At 45.8% G+C, this 26,438-nt stretch overlaps 1 protein-coding gene across 2 annotated transcripts in view; it reads right to left on the reverse strand.

The window, feature by feature from the left end:
• LOC119138506 (protocadherin-15-like) overlaps window positions 1-26,438 on the reverse strand; it is a 43,941-nt gene that overhangs the window by 1,806 nt on the left and 15,697 nt on the right. Inside the window, exons 12-39 of one of the 2 annotated variants that reach the window (XM_037278581.1) lie at window positions 26,053-26,259; window positions 25,003-25,137; window positions 24,716-24,865; window positions 24,557-24,648; window positions 24,323-24,424; window positions 22,277-22,409; window positions 22,140-22,219; window positions 21,242-21,335; window positions 20,707-20,835; window positions 19,054-19,173; window positions 18,793-18,978; window positions 18,383-18,619; window positions 18,156-18,272; window positions 17,073-17,213; window positions 16,876-16,988; window positions 13,239-13,348; window positions 12,998-13,138; window positions 10,817-10,944; window positions 8,938-9,168; window positions 8,774-8,862; window positions 8,278-8,454; window positions 7,976-8,194; window positions 7,715-7,723; window positions 7,512-7,622; window positions 3,396-3,417; window positions 3,093-3,131; window positions 2,909-2,982; window positions 837-966 (exon numbers count right to left, since the gene is read on the reverse strand). In XM_037278581.1, coding sequence (XP_037134476.1) covers window positions 837-966; window positions 2,909-2,982; window positions 3,093-3,131; window positions 3,396-3,417; window positions 7,512-7,622; window positions 7,715-7,723; window positions 7,976-8,194; window positions 8,278-8,454; window positions 8,774-8,862; window positions 8,938-9,168; window positions 10,817-10,944; window positions 12,998-13,138; window positions 13,239-13,348; window positions 16,876-16,988; window positions 17,073-17,213; window positions 18,156-18,272; window positions 18,383-18,619; window positions 18,793-18,978; window positions 19,054-19,173; window positions 20,707-20,835; window positions 21,242-21,335; window positions 22,140-22,219; window positions 22,277-22,409; window positions 24,323-24,424; window positions 24,557-24,648; window positions 24,716-24,865; window positions 25,003-25,137; window positions 26,053-26,259 — 3,516 coding nt within the window. Of the gene's footprint in view, window positions 1-836; window positions 967-2,908; window positions 2,983-3,092; window positions 3,132-3,299; window positions 6,104-6,443; window positions 6,456-7,511; window positions 7,623-7,714; window positions 7,724-7,975; window positions 8,195-8,277; window positions 8,455-8,773; window positions 8,863-8,937; window positions 9,169-10,816; window positions 10,945-12,997; window positions 13,139-13,238; window positions 13,349-16,875; window positions 16,989-17,072; window positions 17,214-18,155; window positions 18,273-18,382; window positions 18,620-18,792; window positions 18,979-19,053; window positions 19,174-20,706; window positions 20,836-21,241; window positions 21,336-22,139; window positions 22,220-22,276; window positions 22,410-24,322; window positions 24,425-24,556; window positions 24,649-24,715; window positions 24,866-25,002; window positions 25,138-26,052; window positions 26,260-26,438 lie in introns of those variants that run through there. The other variant, XM_037278580.1, reaches the window with a different exon arrangement.

The raw sequence follows: 26,438 nt of genomic DNA on the forward strand, positions 1-26,438 counted from the left end.
GCCACCCTGGCGGGGCGTCGGAGTCTTCTGTTAAGCGAGATAAGGCTCAAGGTATCGTTCAGCTTTTGCTTCTGTGGCGGCTGGACCGTTTGGGCGGACCCTCGCCGATAATTCCTGTTGACGACCAGATTGCTGTTGGGGACCAAACCAGGAAGCTCTCCCCTGTGCTCCGCCCCGAATCCCTCTCCACCCGCCTTAATCCTCGCCCAATTCTCCCTTTCAGCTCGTGCTCGCCACATTTGAATCCTTTCATTATCTTCTCGTCTTCCAATTGCCGTGTTATTTGTCTTCGCAGCCTGCTCTTTGTCAAACTCCGTCCCCGCGCCGCCTCCCTCTCTTGCCCCCAACCTCCCTCTGCCTTCCACTGGTTGGATTCTGGCTCTGTTCCACAACAGGCGGCCGGCCGGGGGCTGCCCAGATGTTTGACCAGAGGAGAGCAGAGACCTCACGAGAGCCTTCAGCTTGGCGAGGGTGCCCAAACTCGCTGGCTTTGTGCCATCTTCAGGTGCCTGCGTTTTGTCAGTTAGGGGGGGCGCCGGGTTTGTTTTCACGGTGCCGTTTGCAGGCTGGGGGCGGGTCTGGCGGTAGGGCGGGAAGATGCCTCCTTGGAATTGTCTTCGAACCTGCTGTCATAGAAGCATCACCCCCAAAACCAGAGCAAACGTTTTAGAATAAGGAATGAACAATCACAAAGTGGACCATAGGTGGCGCTATCTGCCTTTTTTTTGGAATTACATAGCAGTTGAAATGGGGTCATTTCAATCTATTTGACAGAATCAAACTAATTGAGAGTAGTACACTTCACTTCGTATTCTGTTCTAGCCTCTCGTGCTTACCTCTGCGTCGGATTCCTGCGGGCTGTAGTAGTAGCTGCCGTCGTCGTTGACGACAACCTCTCCGTACTCATCGTAGAGGCCCGAGGGCGAGATCAGCTTCCGCCGACTGCCGTACTGAGGAAGCTCATAGCTGGAGACACGCACAAAAGCATCGAGAATGGATATTCCACATTTGTGCGGAAGCCAGACGAAGCAAGAGTCTTTTCTCAGAGTTTAAACCAATCAAAGGTGAAGACACGAAGCTTAATAAACAAAAGATTGTCCAGGTCGGCTTAACCCTAACCCCCCCAAAAAATGGAATCGATTTTTCTCCTTTTGTCCTACTCCGCTTCCGGGAGAGAAATGCGCTCGTGTATCAGCGCTTATGGACCTGGAACAAGAGACTGGATGACACACACCAAAGATGATATCCTGGCTACAATAGATGCCCGCGTGATTAAAGTAACAAATCAGCCTGCAGTTCTTCGGCTGGCTTTCCAGAGACAGCAAAGTTGCCTCGTGTATCACTCAGCTCGCAGCCAAGCCAAGCCGTCGTATTACATTGAGCAAGCAAGTCATAAACTAATGGAGAGTCGGTAAACAATCGTGGATAGATCGAGGGTGTGAAAGAGAGGACGAGCATCCTCGCTAATCCTTCCAGTACGGACACTAAATCTAAAGTACTAAGTCGTAAGCTTACAATAAAGACTACCGAAGGGATTTCAAAGCTCCAACTGCATGCACAATGTCCAGTTAATATGCAGTGTACATTCCCACTAATAGCCAGAAGGGGGCAGTCAAACATTGGGAGTCGATCAGCAATAATCAATAAGTTAAAAAAAAAAAAATGATTGCAACATGTTCAATCACTTGAAGTTGTTTAGATGCTTTTGCAAAAAAGGATTCTTTTGTTTCCCTTTTGAATTTTATAGATTTCTCAGGTGAGAGCTATAAGTTAAGTTATACTTCTTCCTACTCCTTTTCAGACATGTGAATGTGATTTATGGTTCTTTTGCGGTTATATCTTTATTGCTACGCTTGTAGGCATGTGTATATGTATGTATATGTATATGTATATTTTTATATGTATATATATATGTATATGTATGTATGTGGGTATGTCGGTATGTGTATATATGTATATGCATGTATTTTGTCATGTCTTTTCATTGTGTACAATAATCTTCTTTTTTTCACATGTTTGAAATAAATGAAAAAAAAAAAAAAAAAAAAGAGCTCCAGGTTTGGCAATTACCACATTTGCACAATAGAAAAACATAAACCCCTTTGTTTGTTCTTGTATTATTTGTCAGTTGTGTTGTGTACTTTGTCAGAAACTTTGTTTGGCGCTTTGTCTTCCAGCAAAGCTTGAACCCGAACAAATGCGACAGACACGGCGATTAGATATGAATCCCGCAGGGTCGCACCGTGTCATTTTGCTCTTCCCGTTTATGTACACACACAAAAATGAGTTTGTGGAATTTGCTGCGAGCCAGCAGCATCTGGCCTATTGTGTGTGTTCCCATGGCAGGCTGCCTGATTAGCAATGTTGCTACACAACCTAGACAGAATTAGCTTTGTGTTTACAAAGTTATGATGAAATAATGAGCGAGCCTTGCAGTTGGTGAACTTGCATTCTACAAGTGTGCTATTGTGCATTAATGTGGGTGGCAGTATAAAATACAAGATGCAGCTGTAATGATCATTTCTACACCATTCTACACACTCCCTCGGCGTTGGCCGAGAACAACACGTACACACGCATACACACTCCACGGGGAGGAAATCCATCATTGTCTCATTCACAAATGCTTTGAGCGAGCGTATCTTTTTGTGTTTACTAGCTTCTCCAGAAGATAACCAAAGAAGGTCTGTATAGCTTTTTATCTGTATGAGCTCAACAAGTTTTAGTTCAGGTATCAATTTGAGGCTTTTTTTTTTTTAAGTGCATTTATGGCAGTATTTGCCTGAATGTATTCAATCATTTCATTACTGCCAATAATAATGCTTAAAGGGAGAGCATGAAGGGTCTTAGCATAGAGCCTTGCGGGACACCGGCAATTTCTACACGTAGCAATGCAGACGTTACTGACCCATGTTCGTAGTTGTAGTAATCCTGTGTATAGTAGTCCTGACCTGGATCGATACCAGACTCCATGGATAACTCCTGGCAGAAGGACGCAGCGTTAACACAACATGGACACACACAGAGCAGGAAGATATGCTGACGAGTCACTTAAATGAGTCAACAAGAGGTTAAAGAAGGAGACAGAGTACCTCAGGTCTGAGGAGAGAAGGTCGGAGGAGTTGCTGTGTCTTCCAGAAGAAAAGAGAAGTAGGAGATGGCAGCACAAATTGAGGACATAAAGCTCACACATCTGTTTTTGTTTTAGCAAAGGGTCGTCCAACAATACAAATTGATGTCATTCATTCATTCAAATCTGTCAAGATGCGGATAAGATAAAACAAATGACAACACTGAATGATTTTTTTTTGTAAAACAGGCATGCAGAAATGAGAGACGAAAACAAAGAAGGCGGCCACGCAACGCCACAAATCGACGGCAAGCCCGACACCTACCTCGTGTTGTCCGTACCTGCGACTGCACAGGGGGCGGGGCACAAAGGAAGAGGAGGAGCAGACACATTCTGTAAGTCAATCCAAATTACTCATCCAACAGTTCACATTTGGTTGAATCTGAAGTAGTACTATGATATCAATTGTCCAGATGGGTAAGTACTCATATTAGTATGTGTCTGGAAAAAAAAAACAGCTATGTCTCAGAGCACAGATGGTGACAGCAGTCACTAAAAAGGCTTATTGCTAGACTTGGTTAAAAAAAAAATAAAAAAAAATCAGAGAGTGAGAGATAGGATTCAGAGTTCAAATTAAAGTGTGAAAAGCATGATGGAAGACGCCTGGATGAGCGCGAGCCGATTCCGAGAAAAGAAATGGACACGGCGGCTCCGGGAGCGCATGAATGCGTGATAAACAGATGAATTACTGCTTTCAAGGGTGCTTTGCGGGTCGCCGGTTCAAAGAAAAACAAGCACGTGTGTGCGATAAGTCTATCCGCGTGCCCTCGCCCGCTCTGACAGGCACATTATTAGGTCCTCTGGAGACAAAAATCCTGCAGGCAATCTGTGCTGTGTCACAAGCACACGTGTGATGATTGACTCCTTTTATATTTTTTTCCACCTTGACTCACCATGTGTGTGTATGTGTGTGACAGAAACACAACAGAGCAAACATTATTAGTTTCTTCACAACAGACTACAATGCCCTCAAACGCATGATCCCACTCCATTTTTCACTTTCATGGCACAAAGCTACGTTGGAGTCGTTCAAGAAAAGTCTTAGATTGCTATAAATTGCTACAATGTTCTCACAGTTGAGATTGGTGCATTTTATTGAGAAAAACATGTCACACAATTGATCCCGATAGGTAACAGGTGTAAAAACGTGGCGCAGTTTGTGGTTAACATTAAATAGCTCTACATCAATCAACCCAAGTAGATAAAATGAAACGGTAAACACCAACGAATAGTTCTGGTAGATGAGACTTTGGAAAAAAAAATGTTCCAATGCAACATCGATCTAATCGTAGAAAAAACTGACAAAAAGAACAAAAGGTCATCGTGTAATCGGCAAAAAACCCGCCGGCGAATCTCTCAATCTCACAATGACAGCACAGCCTGAGAAAATGTTCAGTTTACTCGGAAAGATGTTTGGTCAGATACTCGACACCGAAAACCCCTGGAGGTGAAGGTTAGAGGACCGTAGACTGAGGGGGGAATCGTTTCTCCAGCTCCACCACGATGGAGTTCATGTTTGGCTTTGGCTGAATCTGTGGAGGTGAAGTGGTCACTTCTTCTCCTCCCTCCACTCCTCCTCCTCCAGCTAATACATCCGAGGAGTCAAGCGAGTCCACGGAATCGGAAGCCGCTTGCTTTTTCATGACCTTTACAAGCGGGACCTGTTTCCGATCGATCTGGCTGAACATGTTGGCTACGGACTTCTCGATGTCTGCGATATTCTGGATATTTTTAAGGATGCCTTTCAGCTCCCTGCGGGGAGGTTCCGGTTCTGCAGGGAGAGGTGGGGGCGGGGTGCGGAGGGTCACGGGTCGCAGCGCGGGGGCCTCTGAAAATGAAGGGAGCACAAAGGTGGACGGCCTCAACAGTGAGGGCGACAAAGGGGGAGGGAGGGGCGGCGGAGGGGGAGGCGGCGGCCTAGGAGCCTGGCAGTTGGAGCCAGGGAGGGGAGAAGGGGGAGGAGAAGCTTGGTGGACGGGAGGTGGGGGAGTGCAGGGGGGTGTCGGTGGGGAAGGCGCAGGAGCAGAAGGGGGCGGCGGCGGCGCAGGAGCAGAAGGGGGCGGCGGCGGCGCTGGAGTGGAAGGAGGATCCGGGATAATGTCCAAATGCACCTGAAGTCTGTCTTCCTGCTTTTCTGTCAGACCCGACCCAAAGCGTCGTAACACGGGCGGCGTCGGCTTGTGGCTCGGCGGAGGCGTCCCCCCGTCCGTTTGGGTGATTATGATACTCGGGGGACTCTCTCGAGCCCGAACGTTTGGAACACTTGGGGCGGAGATGTACTTGGGGTGCTGGGGAGAGTCCGGGTAAACAGAAAGTACAATATCAGGTGAGAGCGACGGCTGTACGTCCCGCTTTTGTTTCATTTCCTGGACGGCCTGCTGTTCAAACTGTCGGGCCTGTTGTTTGACCGTCAGCTTGGGCTCGAGGCCCGGGCTCACCATCTGATCTGAATCCAAGCCGTGCTCAAATGGCGAATCCAGCCCGGCGTCTTTGCTCTCTTTGAATTCCGCCTTCAGAAGCTCCAGTTCCCACTGGACAGGATCCATAACCACTTGCCTCCTCAAGCTATCGTAGATGTCTCTACGATGTAGCCTCGAAGGGAGTGTCAAGCTGTGGCCGCCTCCCGATCCCCTCCCGCTGTCACTGCCGCTGTAGCCACCAAAGTGGTCTCCTGCGGGGGAGCTCATCCTCAACCAGGCCTCCCGAAGACCTTTCCTGGAAGGAGAGAAGTGCCCGAGAAGGTCTCTCGTCCTCTGGCTTCGTCCTAGAGTCTCCGGACTGCTCAAGGTTCCGTCTTCGCGGTAGATGGGGTTTTTGATGGTCAGAGGGTTTTCGTCCGACAGAAAGGTGATGCTGGACTCGGACTTGGGGAGTTTGTTGAGCACCCCTCCATTAGCGACGCACTGCCTGTGGGCGGCGATGGCCCGGGTGGCGAAATCGGAGATCAGGCGTTGGCGATCGCTTTCGTCCGAGCTGCGGCCGTAAAAAGTAGAGATGAAGCGTGGAAAGACGTGACGGATAATGTCTGGGCCACTAAAAGACGGCAAACACTGTAAACTCAAAGCGGAGAAGCCACTGTATCACAAGGACAGCGGGGAAGGATCAATCGTTTTCCCGCCGAGCTGTGAGAGTTTGCAGAGTTCCCTTTGACAAACGACCGATTGAACGCATATTTGCCGAACGGCTTCTTGGAGGGCGAAAAGAAAACTCTGCAGACTTCCACAGCGTCGGCTTTCACCTTGAACGTTTCCTTCAACCTTGCGCTCGCTACAAGCAGGGGGGAGGGGGGAGCACTTCTGAACATTTTACTCACTTTTGTCTGTCACTTTTGCGAAACGGCAGGAAGATAAGATAAAATGTGTTTAACATTCAGAGGAAGAAGTACAATAAATAGATTATGGAACAGCTAAAGTAATGCACATTTCCAGAACACAGTGTTGGTTCTTGGATCAGGGAGAGAACCAACAGGAGTAAGATCATTGTCAATACAGTGCTGAGAATACAAATATTTTTTGTGGATTCTTATGGTAAGTCGGTCAACAACAACAAAAATCCAAAGGTAATGGAAACCACCCAGAGGCAGCAGCAACTAAAATGAATTAAAAGTCGATACCAGACCGCAATTACGACCGCGCAAACTTTTGCCCTGGTTTTATTCTTTGATAACAAAACGTTTGTACTCCAGCCTCGATGTTACACAAAACATCAACACTCTGCATCTTATCAGTGGAACTAACGATCACCCGTGGCGGCCGCCTTGGAAATGATTATCTGCATTTATTTCAATTATCTCAACTCTGTTGTTTTTTTGCACGTCGAGGCCACCCGTGTGAAACGCCACGTTGTCTTTTTTTTTTTTGATTGAGCGCGCCTCGTCTCGCACACGCGTGGCTCTCATGTTTCGAGCGTATCGAAAACAGACGATGGGAGCGGCGGTGCGTGGAATGCTGATACGGGCTTCCTCACAACCTCATCTTTGTGCCTCGGAAAGGAAATCTAAATTAAACTATCTCGCGCTGCGCCGCCTTGAGTGCGTGGAGGAGCGCGCCGGCTTGTTAAAACCTGAGGTTGGAAATTAATAAGGCCTCGCTGCATGCGGCCGCTGTTTGAATCTCGTCTAACCGGTTGAAACAGAGAAAAGTGTCAAGATTATATTAAGCCAAGTGTGCTTGGGGGATACTGAAGGAGCTACAACAAATTGTGAGCATATCATTAAAGGTGCAAAACTGCCTTGTAGTGCCACATGGAAAATATACTGAAAGGCTAATGACTTGTGGACCTGAAGCAGCACTTTACGTCTTTTGTTGTGGTAAAGGTGTGTGCCGCAATAAAATAGTTACTATGCCCAAAAAAAAAATGGTCACGCCTTATCAACACTTACATGGCGTTGTCGCCGAGCTCCTCATATAAGTTGTTGGCAGTGCCCCCTCCAGGTTTGCTGCTCGGCAGCGCCATCTGGATTCGGGCGGTCTTGGCACACTCTTCCTGCCGTCTATAAAGAAAGAAGAAAGTTGCTAGTAAATCCCTCACGACACGAGTCCTTGAGAAAGACTGCATGCAAACCAGAAAAAAAACTGTACTCACTCTTTAAATCTGCCAATGAAGAGTTCAGCAGAAAAAATAGAGAGAACAAGAGACAGCCATAGAGAGAGAAAAAAAATTAGATACCGGCATCATTTTTTGCTGTAAAGACAGAGAATTAAATGTGGCGTTCCACAGGGTTCTTTATGTGAGCCTCTACACTTCACATCAGTTTTGCTTTCTTTAGACATTAAGAAATGAAGTTGTGGTATACATATGAATGAATGAATTTGCTTGTCAAAGGTAAAAATAATGTGCGCGTACTGCCTGTAGGTGATGATAACCACAAGTATGGCTGGCACACAGCAGATGATGATGATGACCGCCAGGGCCAACAGCGCCCCCTCTGTGTAGCCCACAGTTTGCACGGCCTTTTTCACGCTGGTCACCACTTCCGGGGTTCGGATCTCCAGAATGCGCCCGCCGGGGGGCATGAAGGGCTGGAACTCTTTGTTGATGTCAAGCAGTTTTCCGTCAAGAAACCTTTAGCCAAACACACGTAAACGCTCGTTAAGAAGACAAGCCGACATCAATGGAGCTTCTCAATCAGCTGGCAAAGCCCTTACTTGTGGAGCTCCTGTCTGGCCACGGCTCTATTTGTCAGCGGGTCGATAGCGTAAATCATTAAGTCTGATTTGGTGTAGTCCTCTTGGTTCAGTCCATCGCCATGACGACGGGGACCAATGGCTTCCACGAAGACCTTCGCTCCGGGAATCTGCTCCTGAACGTAGCGCTCCAAAATACTGGCAAGGAAAAAAATAGACCTCTTTGGTTAAACACAGGCGACAGCATTAAGTGCCCTACACCCGCACAAATGCACATTTCTTCAACCTCTTTCGAATCTTGACATCAAGGGTAGACCACCTACTGTGCAACATTGATTGCTGTCCCTGCAAAACACCTCCTCGCAGCAGGGAAAGTGTGTTTCTATTTGTGCACAGCGCTAAAAAATACCCATATCAAGCTCCTCTGAGAAAGTACTTTGATATTAAATGGGTTGGGCAGTGAATGAGTTCACAACCATCAGAAACGGTCTTCAAGCTGAGGCCTTATCGCCGTTACCTGAGCAGTTTGTCTTTGTTATTGTCCACGTACGTCGGTGGGACATTTGATACGACCACTTGCATGTCCAGCTGGTTCACCACTGACACCTGCCCATGAGAAAAAAATGCAAATAGATAATGCACGAAAAAAAAACACTACGACCTTTAACCCTAACAACTCACCACTATCTCCGCCTTGCTGCTGTGTCCTCGCCCATAGTTGTCCGTGGCAACCACCTCAAACTTAAAGTAGGACCGTCGCATGTTACGATACATGATGGCCGTTTTGACCACGCCGCTGAGCGGCTCGATGACAAAGCCGTCTTTGCTGTCTTTGCCGTCTTTCCCGGCCAAGGGGGCGTTGATGAGGCGGTACGTCATGGAGCTGTAGTTGCCCGTGTCTTTGTCCAAAGCCTGCAAGATTGTAATCGATCATCACGACCAGAATTAATATGACGATCATCATCCAGTTGGAGTTTAATTAATTACATCGTTTGTTATTGTAGCCGCATCAAACGAATCTGGTGGGCGGTCTGAGCTGAAGGCCCCACGTCGTCGAGATGGACGCAGTACACGTTAGCGCGTAGCATGCACAGGGCAATAAGAAGTGAAATATCCAAAAAAAAACAGACAGAGGTGGAGATATAATTTATCCTGTTTTCATTAAAAGTTTCCGTAGCAGAGAATGTCGTGCTCATATCCAATCAAGTTTGCTGATTAGTGGGCCACATGCCACAATTCATCAATATTTCTCTAATTAAACTCCCTTGATTTAAAAATGAACCCTAATTTATCTGCCTTTGTCTTTGTTACACTCAACTTGTTATCATTGTATTTTAAAATGTCGCAAAACTGGGTCACCTTGCAGAGAATTAAATGTGGGGTACCACAGGGTTCTTTTTGTGGCCCACTACAGTTCACATTGTCTTATTTAGTCCCTACAAAATTAAACTGTAATACAAATTGTGTTTCCCCCTTTCTAAATCAGATACAAAGTGGTTTCCATTTGTAAATATAACAGCCTTCTGGGATTTATTAGACTTTTAACGCTCCAAAGGAGAGTCAAATGTTGCTAAATGTCATGCGTTTGGCACACCATCTTCAGCTTTTGACTTGGTTACAAGGAAAAAGGAGGATTTGCAAAGGTCACTCCTATTTATGGTGAGACTGCTGAGATCAACCTTCCCTTCATCTTTTGTACCACTTAGCCTTTTATTCACCGCGGTGACCGACCTCTTCCGTCTATTCATCCACTGACGACTGATGTGAGCTTTCAATATCTGCGCAAAAAAATGTCAAGTTGGGACTTATTTACAATGAGACTCTCATCATTCCTCCCACTCAGAGCTGCGATCTAAGAATAAGCTCAAAGCTGCAATCTAATAGCGAAGCACATCGTTTGCTTTTTGCAGACCACGCGCAAATCTCATGTGGCTTCGGGAGCTCATTAAAACACGCCGCTGTACTTGCCCCCAAAGAGGCGGTGTCACAACCTAGTTTGCGTCCCGGAAGGTATTTTAATTGTACCGCGGTAACTGTCGTTATTTGCTGTGATGTGAGCGTCTCCGAGACAGCTGAGCGATGTGCGCCAATTAGTTCACGAGCACAAGTCGATAGCGCGGAGAGATAACCTCACAGGGAATCATGTTACTGAATATTAACTGTTTAAATAAACGTCATGCACTGGCACGACAGTGGACTCGATGCACTTGCAATTAATTTAGCCCGTGCCCTGGTGGTTTGGAGACCTGACTGAAAAAAAAAACGTATAATTAATTCATAACCAGAGAAAAGCTGAAAGATTGAAAGGAGGTCAAGTTTCATTCTGATTTAAACTCATCGGGATATAATGTAAAGAAAAAAAAAACATGTTAAGTGGTTTAACTACTGGCGGCTAGTTGAATAAAGAAAGAGGAGTTTCACTACTACTGTTACAATTAAAAATCAGATAAAATAATAAATATAAAATAAATATAAATATACAAAATAAATATCAATATAAAATAAAAAATATAAATTAAAAAAATACCGTTTTTTTTCCATAAATCAGTATCCTTGTTACCTGCACTTGCAAGACTGAAGTAAACGTTTTGGCATCCTCTGCTACTCCCCCGATATAAAGCGAGGTGGTGAAAACCGGCGAGTGGTCGTTCTCATCCTGGATGTCAATCACCACCGCCGCCGTGTTACCTGAAACATGCACAGAAGCTATGAAGGAATCAGTTTGGAATGAGAAGGCTAGGCATCACAGCAAATCGACAAAAAAGCAGTGTCAAGCCATCAAACGCAAGGTGCAAGATTAAGACACTTGAAAGCCAGTCTGGTCCGGCTTTGACGTCGCGGTCGCTTGTCACCAGAAAAGATAAGCCTCCATCGAGACCTGCGCCGCAACTTGACATCCGATGGCGGGAGGGAAGAAAAAAAAAAGTCGCCTCTGAATTTAAAAACTTGAAATGCCTGCTAGCAAAAAAAAAAAAAAGGCTGATGGCAAAATTGAAGCGGGCAGCTATAAGTGCCCAGAGGTGACAACGCTGAGATGTTTACATTTGCTCTGAACTAAAAATGCCACTGCAAGCCTTCGCTTTTAAGCAGAAGTCGTCACAGAACAAAGGTTTTGCTTCCAATGAATGAATTATGCCAGTTGACATTTACAGATCTGTTCCTCGGTTAATGAACATGAACTGGATATGCGGTGAATGAGTTAATTAGCATCCATGAGGATCAGAAAAAAACTCATGTTGTTGCTGAAATGAGCTGATAGTGGAGTTTGCAGGATAACACAAGTCAAGATTCAAAAGCAGCGCTCACATTGAGACTCACTGCAGAGTCCAAAATGGCCAAGAATGGTGTCAGACATTACAAACCAATTGCGGCTTTTAAACCCAAACAAAAACAGGAGGCGTCGCTTTAAAAATCTCTCGACTGTCGAGAACAAATTGCCGATTTAGATTCAAACCCGCACCTAAGTCGCAAAATGGGAGCACCGTGTCGTTAGCACGCTATTGATTTGTTGCCTGATTAAAAAACGCTGCCTGACGGGAATTGAAGAGTGGCTGATGAACACAATGATGCGGAGCTTTATTCCTGACGGAATACTTAAGAGTTAAATTGTGTAACCCAAGCCAGCGCCGTAAACACTATAATTAAAGAAGAAAGGCGAGCATCAATTAAGACGCGTGCAAATTGGGAGGAGTCGAGCGCCACTCGTGGGGGGCAAGATAGAAGGAATCCATCGATGGAGGACCGTAAACAAACGCTCTGGGTAATTTTGATTAGAAAGAAAAAAAGAACATAATAAAAGGCAACCATTTTCACATAATAGAACATTGATAACATGAAAACATTTGATGACTCCAAATCCTTTGCCACGCAGGAAAGACATGCTACACTCTGAAAATGATCACAATAGAATGGAAGGATTGTTTTGAGAAAGACGTTTTCCAACTCAAGATAAGAGACAACCGCTTTGACGTCCCACAAAGACAGGTAAGTTACCGTCACGGTTCCGCGAGGGTGTTAAAACCAAGGCCTGGGGGCCAGATAGGGCCCGTCACATCATTTTTTGTGGCCCGTATTACAATTACAAATTGTCTTCACTTTAAAAAAATTTTTTTAATACCATCCTTATTTTTAAAACAGTTTTGACTAGTCTCTGATTTCAAAACTAGTTAATCATCAGATTGTTGTGTATAATACATTGACAGTTGACTGTAAGGTAAGTCTATGATATGTTTCATTGATGCAAATTTGATTTTAATTTTAATGTGCACATACCAACTATGACAAATTGTCTTCACGTTTAAAAAATACAACACATTTTATTACCATTCTTCTCTTTAAAACCCTTTTTACTCGTCTCTGATTTCAAAACTAGTTAATCATCTGATTGTTGTGTATATGAAGCATTGACAATTTATTGTAAGGTAAGTCTACGATATGTTTCATTGATGCAAATTTGATTTGAGATCATGTGAATTGTCAAAATGCAAGGTTGCTAATGTGCACACACCAACTATGACTGAACAAATGATTTTTACAGACACTAACTTATCATGAGACTAACTGTCGGGTTTAATTGCTACCAAGTGTGAAAATGGCTACAAGGACACAAAATGCCAGACATGGAGATGGATGAGAAAGCTTTCATCTCACGCGCATTTCCTCATTAAAAAACAAATTGCCGGCCGGGAGTTCATTGTCACGACCGTCCTGCCTCAGAGGAGGAGAGTTTGACTTAACTCACTCTTGGAAGGAGCTCGGAGGTTAGATGAGACCACCCTCATGGAGTCTGCTTCCACCTTGAGAAGGTAGCTGGAGTTGGCCTCGTAGTCCAGCCGTTTGCCCGTGGATATTAATCCCGTTTTGTTATTTAACGCAAACACACCTGCAACGGAACGGAGGAAGCCGTCAGATACAAAATTTGTGAAATGATTGCTCCAAACGCCCAAGCTATACTTGGCGGTCATGCAAATCGCTTCGCTCACCTCCCTCGTTGCCCTCGACGATGGAGTACACGATGGTTTGATTGACAGCCGCCGCCAGGATGACTCCCACGGGGGTTCCGACCGCAGCTTCCTCGCTCACGGGCGCAAACCTAGGAAGAGTCGAGCGGCGGGTGCCGTTAGTGACATTAAATATGGATAGGCGTTATTCGGGGCCTTCACGTTACTCCGGAGGCTCGGTTTCAAATATCTGTCAAGTACTTCCGATGCACCCCTTTCTATTTCTTTCTATTAAAGATGATCTGCGTTGGTGAGTTTTCCAAAAAATAGACTTTGTGTATTTGATTTTCTAATCACAATTGTTTCATATATTTTTTTATATTTTAGCAGAGGCCTGGAAATTAATAACGCAGCAAAGAATAATTTTATTTTCAGTACGCTCAGGCAAAGCACTAATTGTTCTCCGATAACGAATCCTTACACCGACGGATAAATGTCAATGCAGAAGTTGTCTCTTTACGACGAATTAGCACGCTTTGCTAAATGTCAGCGAAAAAAAAATACGAAAAAGTGGCCTGCTCCAATTAAACTCAAGGTGACATTGGAAAAGTTCAACGCTCTTTGTCGGAAAATGGCATATCAACATTTAAACGGCAGTGGCAATGACATGTGCTCTTAGGTAGTAATCATCTACAGAGATTTTTTTTTTGTTTGCAAATCTCTTTTGTTTGAGGAATCTCGCGTTGTCCTGGCCAGATGGACCAGGCTCGCTAACTAGAGCAAGCTGGCTCGATACTGATATCACGAAAATTGAAAAATGGCATCCGATAATTAAAAAAGAAGTGGCAGGTGAATTTACAGATAAGAGCCCAGCTTTGTTTTTGTCTCCATTAACTCACGCTCAGACTGAATCATTTTTTGAGGCACCCCTTTTGACGATAGTTTTTTTACTCCAGTCCCGGAACTTCACAAGAAATGACTCATTGGGAAAGTTTTTAACAATACGCTCAATTGAAATGCAACCCATCCGGGAGTCGTCCGCCATTACTAGTCCCAAAGAGGCTGTCACATTCGTGTCTGAGTGCTAAAAATAGTCTTTTTGTACTCTGCCGAACTTTCCCCTCCCGCCATCTCATGCCTCTCTCCACGTCTTCATTTCTGCGTGTCAGTCAGCGACTCTTTCTTTCCTCTCGCCTTTTCTGTCAGGCAAGTCGGCACCTCGACGTTTGTCTTCCGCCTCGCCGCCGCCGCCGCCTCGCCCTTGACGGCAGCCACGGCTTGTAATTGCCAAACGCGACTATCAAACAAATGGCTCTCAACCTGAATGGAAGCGCGCTTGAAATACGCAGCGGGCTTAAGAGGGGCTCAAAGTTTCGGGGAAAAAAAGTCCAGAGAAAAGAGCTGAGTCAGCAGAAGTATCTTCATGTGTTGATAAATGACCTCTTTGAGTGCTATGATAACAATTTGACAGAAAGTTCTTTCATCAAAAGCTCTTTGTCTCCACGGTCCACTTCATCAATCCTTGTCAGCTTTCATTATCCTTTGTCCCCAAATTTTTCCGAGGCACTCGACAGCCGATTCACTTCTCGGGGTTCATATCGCAATCAGGCTTCTTGTCGTGTTCTCACCGCAATCAACAACATAAACCGTCCAAAGATCCCGACCGGTGTCATCCGGCGTGCAAAGCTGTGGTGGGAGTGAGCGGGGCTGGGGTCATAGGTCACAATAAGTGGGGAGGCCCCTTGAAACAGCAGGAGAACAGAAAAATCTTGTGTACTGACATTTCGGATTTGACGGCGGGGTTTCAATCACCACGTGTTACCTCGTAGCCTTTAAATTCCCAAAAAGACATTTTCTATTTGTTGTGTTTCATGTCGCTCCCGCGTGACCTCGGACCGCATCTGCCTTTTACAAAAGCTCCGTTTTGATTGAAATTCCAAAGCTCAACGGGGAGAATTTGAGAATCAAAGCCAGCCAGGCATTTAGTGTCTGCCCGGTGGGCAATTTCTCTTTACCTTGCTTTTGTGCCCACTTGAGCCTGACACATTTTTTTTTTTTCCTCCACGATCTCTTTCAAGCTTCAACACTATTCAACACTAGAAGATTCCGTCTTGAACGTTCTTAAAGTGTGCGCCCAGCTTTGGCGAGAACCGCAGTTTTATTTTCTTGTTTGAAAGCAGTCACAGGAAAAAAAAAAAAAACATCTAAATGAGATCACTGGGTCATGAAAGAGTGAGATTGTTATCCAACTTAACAATTCTTCCTTAATTAGTTGAATCAGATAGAAGGGATTACTTTTAGATCCCGCTTATGCGTGTGTGTGTGTGTGTTTGCAGCAAGCATTCTATTAGTTCCAAGAGCGAGATTAAGGATTGCGCCCGTGCAGTCGCAATGAATTAACAGCGGATCAATTTGCCACAAGTAATAGATGCATCGCTCAACGTACAAGCGACAGCCGGGCTGAGAGAACAAAACTCTCCGCGTCACGATTCCTGAACAGAATCAGCGCAATTCTCCGATCGTCGCGTGTGATCCCGCCACTTCCCGCTATGAATCGCAAAGCTTTTGATTATTTTATTTTTTTTTGGAGGTGATTGGGTTCACAAAGCTTGCAACCGCGTGATAATTAGATTCATTAAGCTCGGAACAAGCTGCGGGGCATTGTGACAGCACGGGCGCCAAACCTGCTTTTGCACACACGCAAAAGCAACAAGAAAATTGACACACGAAAGCTCGGTGTTGTTTGAAATCATCTTTCGGTGGGCAATATTTTCTTTCTGTTCACTTAATCCCCCCCGCTGCTAATTGCCAGTGGGCGCCGTTAACTATTCATGTGCGTGCGATGTGGACTGCATACTGAGGGTGCAGGTGCAAAGAGCCCATTGAATGAGAGCCCAGAGCCCTGTTTTGGATAAAAGTAGTTCTTTGGCACATTAGCAAATCCAAACTTTTTGAAGGGGGCGGGTAGTTATTTGTGGGTTTTTGCGATTGGCGGTAGCGGATTAATTCATCGTTTCCATTTGAGCACCAGTAAAAGAGCTCCCACGTTAGCCTAGCATTAGCATAGCACATCCATCAATCCACTCGAACCGGAGAGCGCCACCGCCGAGCGCTTGCAATTCTTCACGGGAGAAACGAGAGATGACACATTGCTGCCGCACAAGCGCTCTCCCGTCCATTGCGATTCTCCCGTTCGGTTTACAAATCAATATTACGTATTCGGCCTCGCCCGTGGCTCTCCGACTGCCGCGAGGAAGCATCAAAATTCATTAGGCTGCATTAGTAAGCCTTTAAAACCACAATGGTGCAAAGGTAAGCCTCTGTTCAACAATCCTGTCGATAATTAATTCAAAATGCGTTAGCGGTCACACGCATTGATTAGGAAACGAAATGAATCATTAAATAAATAAAGGGATTACACACGCGGGTTGTACAAGATGCGGCCGCACATGATATTAGCTGTTCCATATTCATGACGTTTGAAATGACTACCTGCCGTTGCTCCCTTTGGAGAACACCTCTCAGCATTTTCCTTCGATTAGATAAGAGCTTCACGTGAGAAACAAAATGTATTGATGGCGGCATAGGATAACACAGGAAATCATTTGTGCTGGTTATTTTGGGTGTATTCACACTGTCTACCACTAGATGGCGGAAATTGTAAACAACTATTCCGTACCTGTATTCCTCCTGAGTAAAGATGGGAATGATGGAGGGCTGAAGGATGGTGATCTCCACCAGCGTGGTGTTTTCTTTAACCGGCTCGCCGTCATCGTAGGCTACCACAACCAGCTGGGGGAAAAAAAAAAATCATCAGAATGATTTTCTGGGTTATTATTCTTGACAGCTTCAAAATTGTTTGATACGTCTACTCACACTGAATTTAAGGTTGGGTTCCTCATTGAGGTTGACTCTCGTGACAACGTTTCCGGTGAGTTCCTCCACCTCGAATATACTGGCCGAGTAGGAATAAGCCTCGTGATCCACTTTATAGTGCACCAGACCAGCTGGCGTTCCCTGCGGAGACCAGAAACGCCGCTTAAGAAAGAAACCGGCAGCAAGTGTTTTTTTTTTTTTTTTTTTTTTTATGCCTTGTTGGCTAAATTGAAAATGCAAAGAATTAATCAGGATGGAATCACACCATTAGATTCTCGGCTGTGAACGGAAACACAAAATAGAGTCATGTATTAGAGGGATTAAATTTACTCGAATAAAAGAATCTCGGCCGCGGCCTTCTGGGAAAAAAATCAGGTCGCTTGTATCTCAAGGCGTCGTCCGTCGGTAAAAAAAAAACAACCTCGATTTGAATCAAGTATTCAAGTGTCATCAGATTGCAAGGTTGAAAATGTCTCCCTAAGCAAAGCGTACGCTTTTTAACAGCCACCTTGATTTTTTATTGCCAGGCGACCAAGTGAGCAAGTCCTCCAGCTCCCGCTGCCGACTCAGCACAAACGGAAAAGTAAATTGAAGAACTAGATAGAGGGTATAAATGACATAAACGCCTACTTGTATATGTATCCGCCAGCGGTAAGGGTGCCGTTGACTTCGTCTGAGCACGGGGGCGCCGCTTTATTGCGTCTAGCCGCCGACCAAATATTCTTTCTTTCTTTTCCTCAGAGGGAACAGAAGCCTGAATCGATGGAGCTCGTCGTGTAGCTTGACGGCAAGCGTGTGACTCAAAAGGAAGATTGCGCTTTCATACGGCCAGTGTTGACATCGACGCTATGATTTTTTTTGTTCATGATCATTTTCTTCCTACCCCCATTTGCATTCTTTTGCAATAATGCCTTGGATCTTACACAATACTGCCGTGTCCTTGGTCATTAATATTTATCATAAGAGATTTTTGATAGGATTCAAGAGCAAATTATTCTGTAATTTCCTTCTAATCAGCTGGCTTTAAATCAAATGTGATGTGACTCAGCAGATGCTTTTGAAGGTCGTTTTTCAGACGCTTACCGCGGGGTCGGAATCGTTGGCCATCACCGTGGCTACGATGGTCCCCTTGACGGCGTTGGGGGCGACCATGCCGCGGTACATTGGCTGGCTAAAGACTGGAGCAAAGTCATTCACGTCCTGCGGCGAAATGAACAGCATTAGCGCCGAGTCAGCTTTACGACCTTTGAAAGAACGGGGTTTCGCTAGAAGAGCTAAGAAAGTGTCAATCAACATGCGCACAAACGCACCGTGATGGTGACGGTAACGGAGGCCAAGCCCGGAGGCATGGTCCCCTCGGTGTCCAAGGCCTCCACGGTGAACGTGTAAGAAGAACTGGAAGGGCTCAAGGCTTCAAAGTCCAGAACTTTCTGCACAAATAACTCTCCCGTGATTGGGTCAAGGCGAAAAAGCCGAAGAATCTCCTCGCTGGAGCCGTCGGTTCTGATGCGATAGGTTAGGTTGGAGCGCAGATCGGCGTCGATGGCCTAAGCGGGTCAGAGAAATACAAGTGAGACCTTATCGAGTCTAGAGAGTATCGAGACCTTTGATTCCGGGACATAGGCCGTGAAAAGTGGTCCTGAGACCAAGACCGATCTGGAACTACAACTATAGATTAGAAATTGACGGGTTCTACCAATTGTGAGCACAGTCCACTTACATGCAGCTTAAGGACCAAAGTATCTTTGGGGCTGTTCTCCGGCAGCTCCACGTTGTACGTTTGCTGGCCGAATACGGGGCTGTTGTCGTCCACGTCCAGGACCGTGACCGACAGCGTTTGTCTGGACCGCCGCGGGTCCACGGCGCCGTCCCAGGCCTCCACGATGAGAAAGTAGTGAGCCTTTACCTTCGATGGGAGAGTTGGAAATGTCACTCGCAGGTATTTTATATTGCGGGTGATGGAATTGGACATGAATGGTACCTCTCTGTCCAACGGCAGCACGGTCTTGATGGCTCCCGTGGCATTGATGGAGAAAAGCTTTTGATGGTTGACCAGTCGGTAGTGAACCTGACCGCTTGCCCCCAGATCTGGATCGGTGGCCTAATGTAAACACACAAATCCAGATCTGAACCAGACTCAGGATTTAACATGATTTCAAATGAATCCAGATCTGGATCGGTAGCCTAATGTAAACAAACAAATCCAGATCTGATCCAGACTCAGGATTTACAATGATTTAAATTGAATTCAACGCTCAAAATGTCCTCCATACTGATTCACATAAAAGACAGGCAACCCACATTTTTCTCCTTCAACTCTTCGTATGACTCAGACAAAATAATATGGACGTGTCTTTTTTTTCGCCCCGACTACTGACGCACTTCATTACCAGTGGCCATTGTTCAAACATCAAACGTGGAAAGTTAATGAGACGGCGGTTTCAATTTCCGTCTTACATGGTTTATTCACGCAAACGGTCTCCTCTGCCGATAAGTGCCGCAGCAACCGTGTCGGCCAAACGCGACCAGGTGACAAATTGCGAGGCGACTTTCCTTTCATGCCGTGTAATGAGGGCTCACCTTGTGCCATGATTGTTCTTCTGACTTTCAAACAAACGCAACAAATGTTCATAAGAGTCTCGAAGCAACTTTGTCCAAGTTGAAACTTTTACCGATAATTCAGTCTCGCGACTGGCGGTACTAAACTGCAAGGCCGAGCGGGGAAACGGCGACGAGAAAATGATATACAGACGCTTATGCCGCGCAGTAAAGAATTTTTAAAGGGACAGATGTCCAATCTGTTATGTGGAAGCGTCGCCATCGATAAAACCATAGCCTGCGGTGCGGCGTTAAAGCCGTTGAAGATCCGAGACGCGACGCCGCCTGGCTCGCTCACGGCGTCGTCTGCGAGCGTAATGACATCGTTACGCGCTTAAAGGCCACAAACACAAACGGATTCAAAGTTGTTGACGAGAAAATCATTGCTGTCTTAATCAAAACACGGTTGGTATTCTCCGTTTTCAATGTTGCCCTCACACTTGGTGATCTCGGCGGCTGGTATCGGCAGCCTCCGCGAGTCCCGATCCGTTCAAATAAGGCTGGTATCGATTCGCCCCATTTTTTGCACTGATGGTTTTAGTAATTGCGGCACGATTAAGGTAGTCATTAAGTTGCGTAAGTCTCCGCCAAGGCACCAAACACATCATTGCAAAATTACCCGTTGCCATGCAATAATTTACTTGAAATGGAAATCATTTCTGTGATTTTTTTCTCAATTTGCTCTCCCTATTTTTCTCCACCAAGGTCAGGTCCATTCATTCTTCCAGAAAATATGTTTAATAACTCCAGGTGGCGACCGCGGTTTGGATCCAGGCCCGCAATCGCGGCGCTCTGCGGATGATCAGCATCTGTTTAGTATTGGAGAATTTGCCAAGATGGAAAATTCCGCAGGGGAATATTTGGCAATGATTGGAATCAAATGAAAGGTCAAAAGGTTATGCTCATCATTGTTGCATGGTACCTCTCGGTTAGTATGAGGACCGATCGTTTCCAAATCTCACGCTCATAAAAAGCTTAAAACTGATTCTGGAAGTGGTCCAAATGTGTGTCTGTGTGTGCGTGAGGTAATTCCTACCTTGACCTGTCCGACAAATGCGTGATCCAGCTTTTCCGCGACAGTGAGGTTCACCGGCGACGACGGATCGAACAGCGGATCGTTGTCGTTAACGTCCGTCACCGCCACGTTCACCGTCGCCGTGGACGTCTACACACAAATCAAGAACCGGCGATTAGAAAAGTGCAATCATTTCATATCGTTATAGTAAAGAGTCTTTTAAGGAACGACATCGTGTCCGTATGCTACTGTAGTACCAGATGATTTATTTGGGTCGGCGTTCACAACCTGCGCAACCGGTGATGGATTCACTGGCCAAATAGCCAATTAGCCACCTTGTAGTCCGACACTCTCCATTCAATGCTACACCCAATAAGCGTGTGTGTGTGTGTTTTATGTGCACATCTACGTGAAGGCAAGCCAAGGCCTTCTCGAGCCGTGCTGATTAATGGCCTACGCTACGTAAGCTAACATCCAACTTTCTCTCCGCCGCCGCTCGTATTTTTCCCCAACGTTAAAATGGGGACGCTTAAGGCTGGAGTTGATTTCTTCTTACCCCGTCGGGTCGCTCGTCCGAGGCCGTGACCACCAGAGTGTACTCGTCCAGAGTCTCCCTGTCCAGAGGTTTGTCCAAGACCAAATACCCAGAACTGGATAAGAGTTCAAATAGAACATTTTAGATTTTTTTTAATTGTCGACATGTCAAGCATTGGTTGGTTATAGACGTCAAAGATATTAACTGGGTTGGCAGTGAATGAGTTAATGACCGTTTGTCAAGCGAGCGTCAAAAACGGACGCGAGCTGCAGGGCGTCACGTCGTTTACATGAACGTGCGAGTCAGCACATCTTTGTAGTAGCGTTGCAATAATAAAGCTCAGCAAAAGCACTTTGACAAAACCCGTCCGATATTCCTCCAACGTGGAGATGAAAGCTCCTTAAAGTGCTTGTTTCAGGATTTTTTTTTTTGCTGAATACATTTTCTTACATTGTGATATCAAATCCTTAATTCCAGCGTCTTAGCTTCCTGGCTGCTGTTCACCATTTAGGTCCATCATTTTTATTTATTTTTTTACTCCACATGTCACTTCATATTTGCATCTGCACGTTTCACTTTCTGAATATAATTCCCCGGGTCCCCGGAAGAAATGTAAATAGAGGTTCCCTGGTGGTGCCAATGCATTTTTGATGACGTATAAATGAATAAATCGAGCAAGGCGCCTTTGATAAATCGTGTCTGAAGTTCCCAATTCTCTGAACGTGGCAATATTTGTCTCCAGGATCTTTTGGAGCTATTATTGTCTCTCCGGTGGTGCTTAGTAATTTTCACTGTTGTGTGACTATGCATGCAAGTACAGCAGTCTGAGAAAGTTGCCCAACCGAAATATTAGAAACACTACTCGCATCATCTTTGATTGCGAAAGCTTATCTCAGTTTAGTGGTGTGTTGACACTTACTCGCGCTCCAGTAAAAACTGTCCATGGTGATCCCCACGGTTGATCCTGTAGACGATGGCGTCTCCCTCCCGATCGACGGCCTAAAATCACGATTGTCAATCGATCAGCTCTATTTTATGATGTCAAAAAATGTCGACCTGGAGGTTGAGCAACGTGGCCCCCGTCCGCATGGCCTCGCTAATCTCCAGGCTGTAGCTCTGCCGGGGGAAGCGAGGAGGACTCTGGTTGTTGGGCGGCAAAACCTCAATGTAGACCGTCGTAATGGACGACCTAGAGAAGAAGAAGGTTTCCGTTGCACTTAAATCATTTGAATCGATCAATCGGTCAACGGCAGAAACTTTTGAGCCTGGGTTTTCTTGCTGAGCACGGGTTTTATGTCAAGAAAGCTTTTGTTTCCATCTGCCTTCATTTGGGTAAAAGCCCCGCGAAGGAAACAATGCTCTTCATTATGCAGCATGCGGACGACCTTTAGGAATGAAGCTTCAGCGTGGAGATAAATGCGTATGCATTGATTCAAGTCCATTTATAATCGGCCTAGTTCAACTAATGAGGCTAATCAGCCCATTTGTTTCGTTGACAGCAAAGTGCCTTGAAAACTACCAAGACACCATATTTAGACAAAGACTGAATATCATCTAAAGAACTTTCAGAGGCATACCGAGATCCTTCAAGTCAACCACGGCTTTAAATTCCTTCCAATGTCACCTGGCTTCCCCCCCGGGCAGTCCTATCCCAAAGTGCAATTGAGGCTCTGAGCTAATTTGACACAAGGTCACTTCACGAAGCGCTAATTAGTCACCGCTAACCTAACCTTCTTCTTGCACTCCGCTTTGGTGGCTTCCTCACTGATGATTTCATTCCAATGACTGTTACCATAGAGACAGACTATTTACAGCAGGGGGTCTCCGCCAAGTTTCTCGATTCCCCAGCGTGGCTGTGGGCCAAAGTGGAAGCCAAAAGGTGGGCGCGTAGAACTTCAGATAAATCTAGTATCATGACCTTGTGTGCTTTATGTCAGGTAAAGTTCTTGAGTTTCTTTGGCTTGGCTCAGGGACTCGCCAGTTCGGGTTGGGCGGTCACAACTAATTTTGGGGGCTTGACCCGTAACCAATCAGCTCACTGGAGATGGATATCGATTTGTCGCGTTGCTTATGTTTCCACAGATAAACGGGGAGGGTCCGGCGTTATTGATTAGGGGGGGAGGACCACACAGATGAGAACTAACAAAAATCATTGGCAGGATCCAACCTCTGCCATCTGGCCTCATAAAAAATACATTCGGCGCTCTCGAGAAAAAATAAAATGTTGTACGCGGAATGCGTTTTGAGTGTCGGCAAACAAGCGGTGCGGTTGATTTTGCTCGTGGCTCTTGTTTTGAGTCCCCCCCCCCCCCCCCCCCCCCGCGGCGGTGCGTCTGCATCAGATGATACGCTACGAGACGACGACGCAGCCAGAACAAGGAAAAAGAAGGTCAGCGGCGCTTCAAACAATGTTAGCGAGACGTGACGGCGGTTTGTACGAGTCGCCGACGAATCAAAAAGCTGAGGAATGACATTCTCCGCGGCTGCGACTCGAGTGAGTGGGGATTCGCCGGTATGCAGACTGGGGGTGTATCTTTGAATTCAGACAACATCGATGACCCACCGGGGGAAATTCAATCAATTTCCATCCTCAACGGCGGCAACTCAAGACTCAGGAATGAAAGTCTGTGGCGAGTCCCCCGAGGGCCAAACTAAATTAATTAAAAAAAATACATTATTATATTATATTATATTTTATTATTATTGTTATTATTATTATTATTCAGAAAATTTGCACTTTATTTTATTTTTTTTAACCAGCTCCTCAGATGTTTTTGAAGTGATAGTGATGGGTCACTTTTTTTTTTTCCCCGCTAAGCATTTCCTCTGCCACCTTACAAGTAGTGTGCGTCCCTCTCATTACCGTTGGTTCCGCTTCCGTTTCATTTCTCTTCCTTCACACTCACACGCTAGCCATTTTCATCCGGGAGTCCCAAATTCTTTTCTCGCCATTTCCCAACACACATCTATAATTCATGACATCTCAGTGAAAAGGAAATAGGTTCCGCTGGAAAAGCAGGAAGCTTGAGCTACAAAGTGTGGCGCGAGAGAAACAAAAAAGGTGTGCTGGAATGATAAGCAGACGGACAAAACGCTTTTCACCTTCTGTGAGGTTCTGCTCCATTGTCCGTGGCTTCCACAGTCAAGGCGTAGCTTCGACCCACCGATAGCCCCACGCTTGGCGCTACGGTGATGATGCCAGTGCTGGAGGAAAAAAAAAAATTCAGGTTAAGGCCAGATACTGATTATTAATAACTTATATTTAGAGCGATATTTGTTTATAGTAAAAAAAAAATATTGCCGCAAACTGTGCATGTGTGTCCTTGCTAGATTTACCTATTGCCAATAAGGAATTGCCCCTGATCCCCAGCTAGAATTCGATAGGTGACCTGTCCGTTGGGACCGTCGTCCTCATCGACTGCTGACAGCTGCAAAAAAAAAAAAACACATTGATTACATCAAGCAAATCGTACTCAATGAAAAGCCCCAACGTACCTGCAGCACAGTTTCACCGGGCATCATATCGGTGTACAGGTGAACGCTGTAGGACACGTTAGCAAACGTCGGAGTGTTGTCGTTTGCGTCCAGCACGGTTATCGTCACGGCGACCGGCGCGCTCTGCTGGACGCCGTCCGATGCTTGCAGCTATAGAAGCAAACACAACAGCTCCATGAATATGTAATGTCAGGAGTGTGGATTGAGCATTGACTTTCCAAAGCAGCAATTCGACCAATTAACAGATATCGGTTACTTGGTATCGTCATCGACAATCCGATACTTACCGTGAAGGTGTAGGAATCTCGTGCCTCTCGATCCAACGGCTGCACCAAGGTCAGATATCTGGTGACGCCTCCTGTCGACACGGCGAATATGTCGGAGTAGCTGTCCAATGATAGCTGCAGATGAGGATCTCTGCTCTGGTAGACGTAGATTAGGCCAGAATTAAAAACGACTCAAACGTGGTGATGAACGAGCAGATACCGACGACGTCGATGTCGCGCAGATTGGATTCTTGATGAAATAGTGCCGAGACGTGCATAATCAAGGGCGTACTTATTCTTCTTATGAAATGGTTACACTGTATTATTATACGGCCCATGTGATTATTAATGAAACTAGAAATCATTGTAATATGGAAATAAGAGCGTGTGTGGGCGGGCGAGGAGGAAAAAAAAAATCGATTGTACTTTCTCGCATGAAATAGCTGCGAGCAAAGAAATGATAAGACATTCTTAACGTGAAAATTCTCCAAAGACTTTATCAATGTGCTCGCGTGTGCACGCCAGAACTCTCGTTCCAGATAAGACTCGCCAGAGGTGTGTATGTGTGACAATTTTATCCATGTAGCCGCTCCCAATATTGACTCATAAATAAGGCAACGCGCATGAAAGCCATGGCCGTTATCATCATTGTTGCTCCTTAGCGCCGGAGGAAAGCCACCGCTAAGCAATATTTAAAACAAGTCGCCATATATCACGGGCCGAAAGCGTTCATAAATAGATGATGTGCACAAAGAGCCACATCTTGAGCTTAAGCAGAACCGTAGTGGCATAACGCTTTCTGGAAATGTCAAAGAATGACAATATTTTCAAGGTAAAGCAGCTTTCAGTCAATGAAATCAAACTGCAGCACTCAACGCAAGGAGCGCAAATGGTATCGAGGCGTCTGATTGGCCGTGACTTCCAAAAAGTAAAACGCTTTCAGCAAATGCTGCTTTATTGCAAACTTTCTCATCAGCTTCCGTGCTCGAGGCACTCGTTTCATTCGTTATTTGTTTGTCAACACCCACGCAAAAAGGAGTTGAAGCGGTTTGACCTTTCGGTTCGGCTCACCTCCTCCACGTCGTTATCCAGAGCCACAACGGCTAACGGGTCGGAGAGGCCCGGGCCCACGGCCACGGTGGTTCCCACCGGCGCGCCTTCCGCCACGTAGCCTCGGTAGCTGCTTTCCAAAAAGTACGGCGCCTGGTTGTTCTCATCCAGCACCTCAATCTGGAGGCTGGCGAAAGCCGGCAGCGGGTGGCCGTTGTCCTGCTCCGCCTGCCATCACAAAAGCGCTTTGTTTTTTAATCCCGGTTGTGGATCAACGTTAGCTTATTATTTTCAGCCTCGCGTTATTTTTGGCAGTTAGTGTTACGCCCACAATTGGAATTACAACAAACAGATTTTATTCTGGGGCGTTGAGATCCCGTCCTGAATATTTTCTGAATCGTACAACC

This window comes from Syngnathus acus, chromosome 19, assembly GCF_901709675.1.
Source record: "Syngnathus acus chromosome 19, fSynAcu1.2, whole genome shotgun sequence".
NCBI lineage: Eukaryota > Metazoa > Chordata > Actinopteri > Syngnathiformes > Syngnathidae > Syngnathus > Syngnathus acus.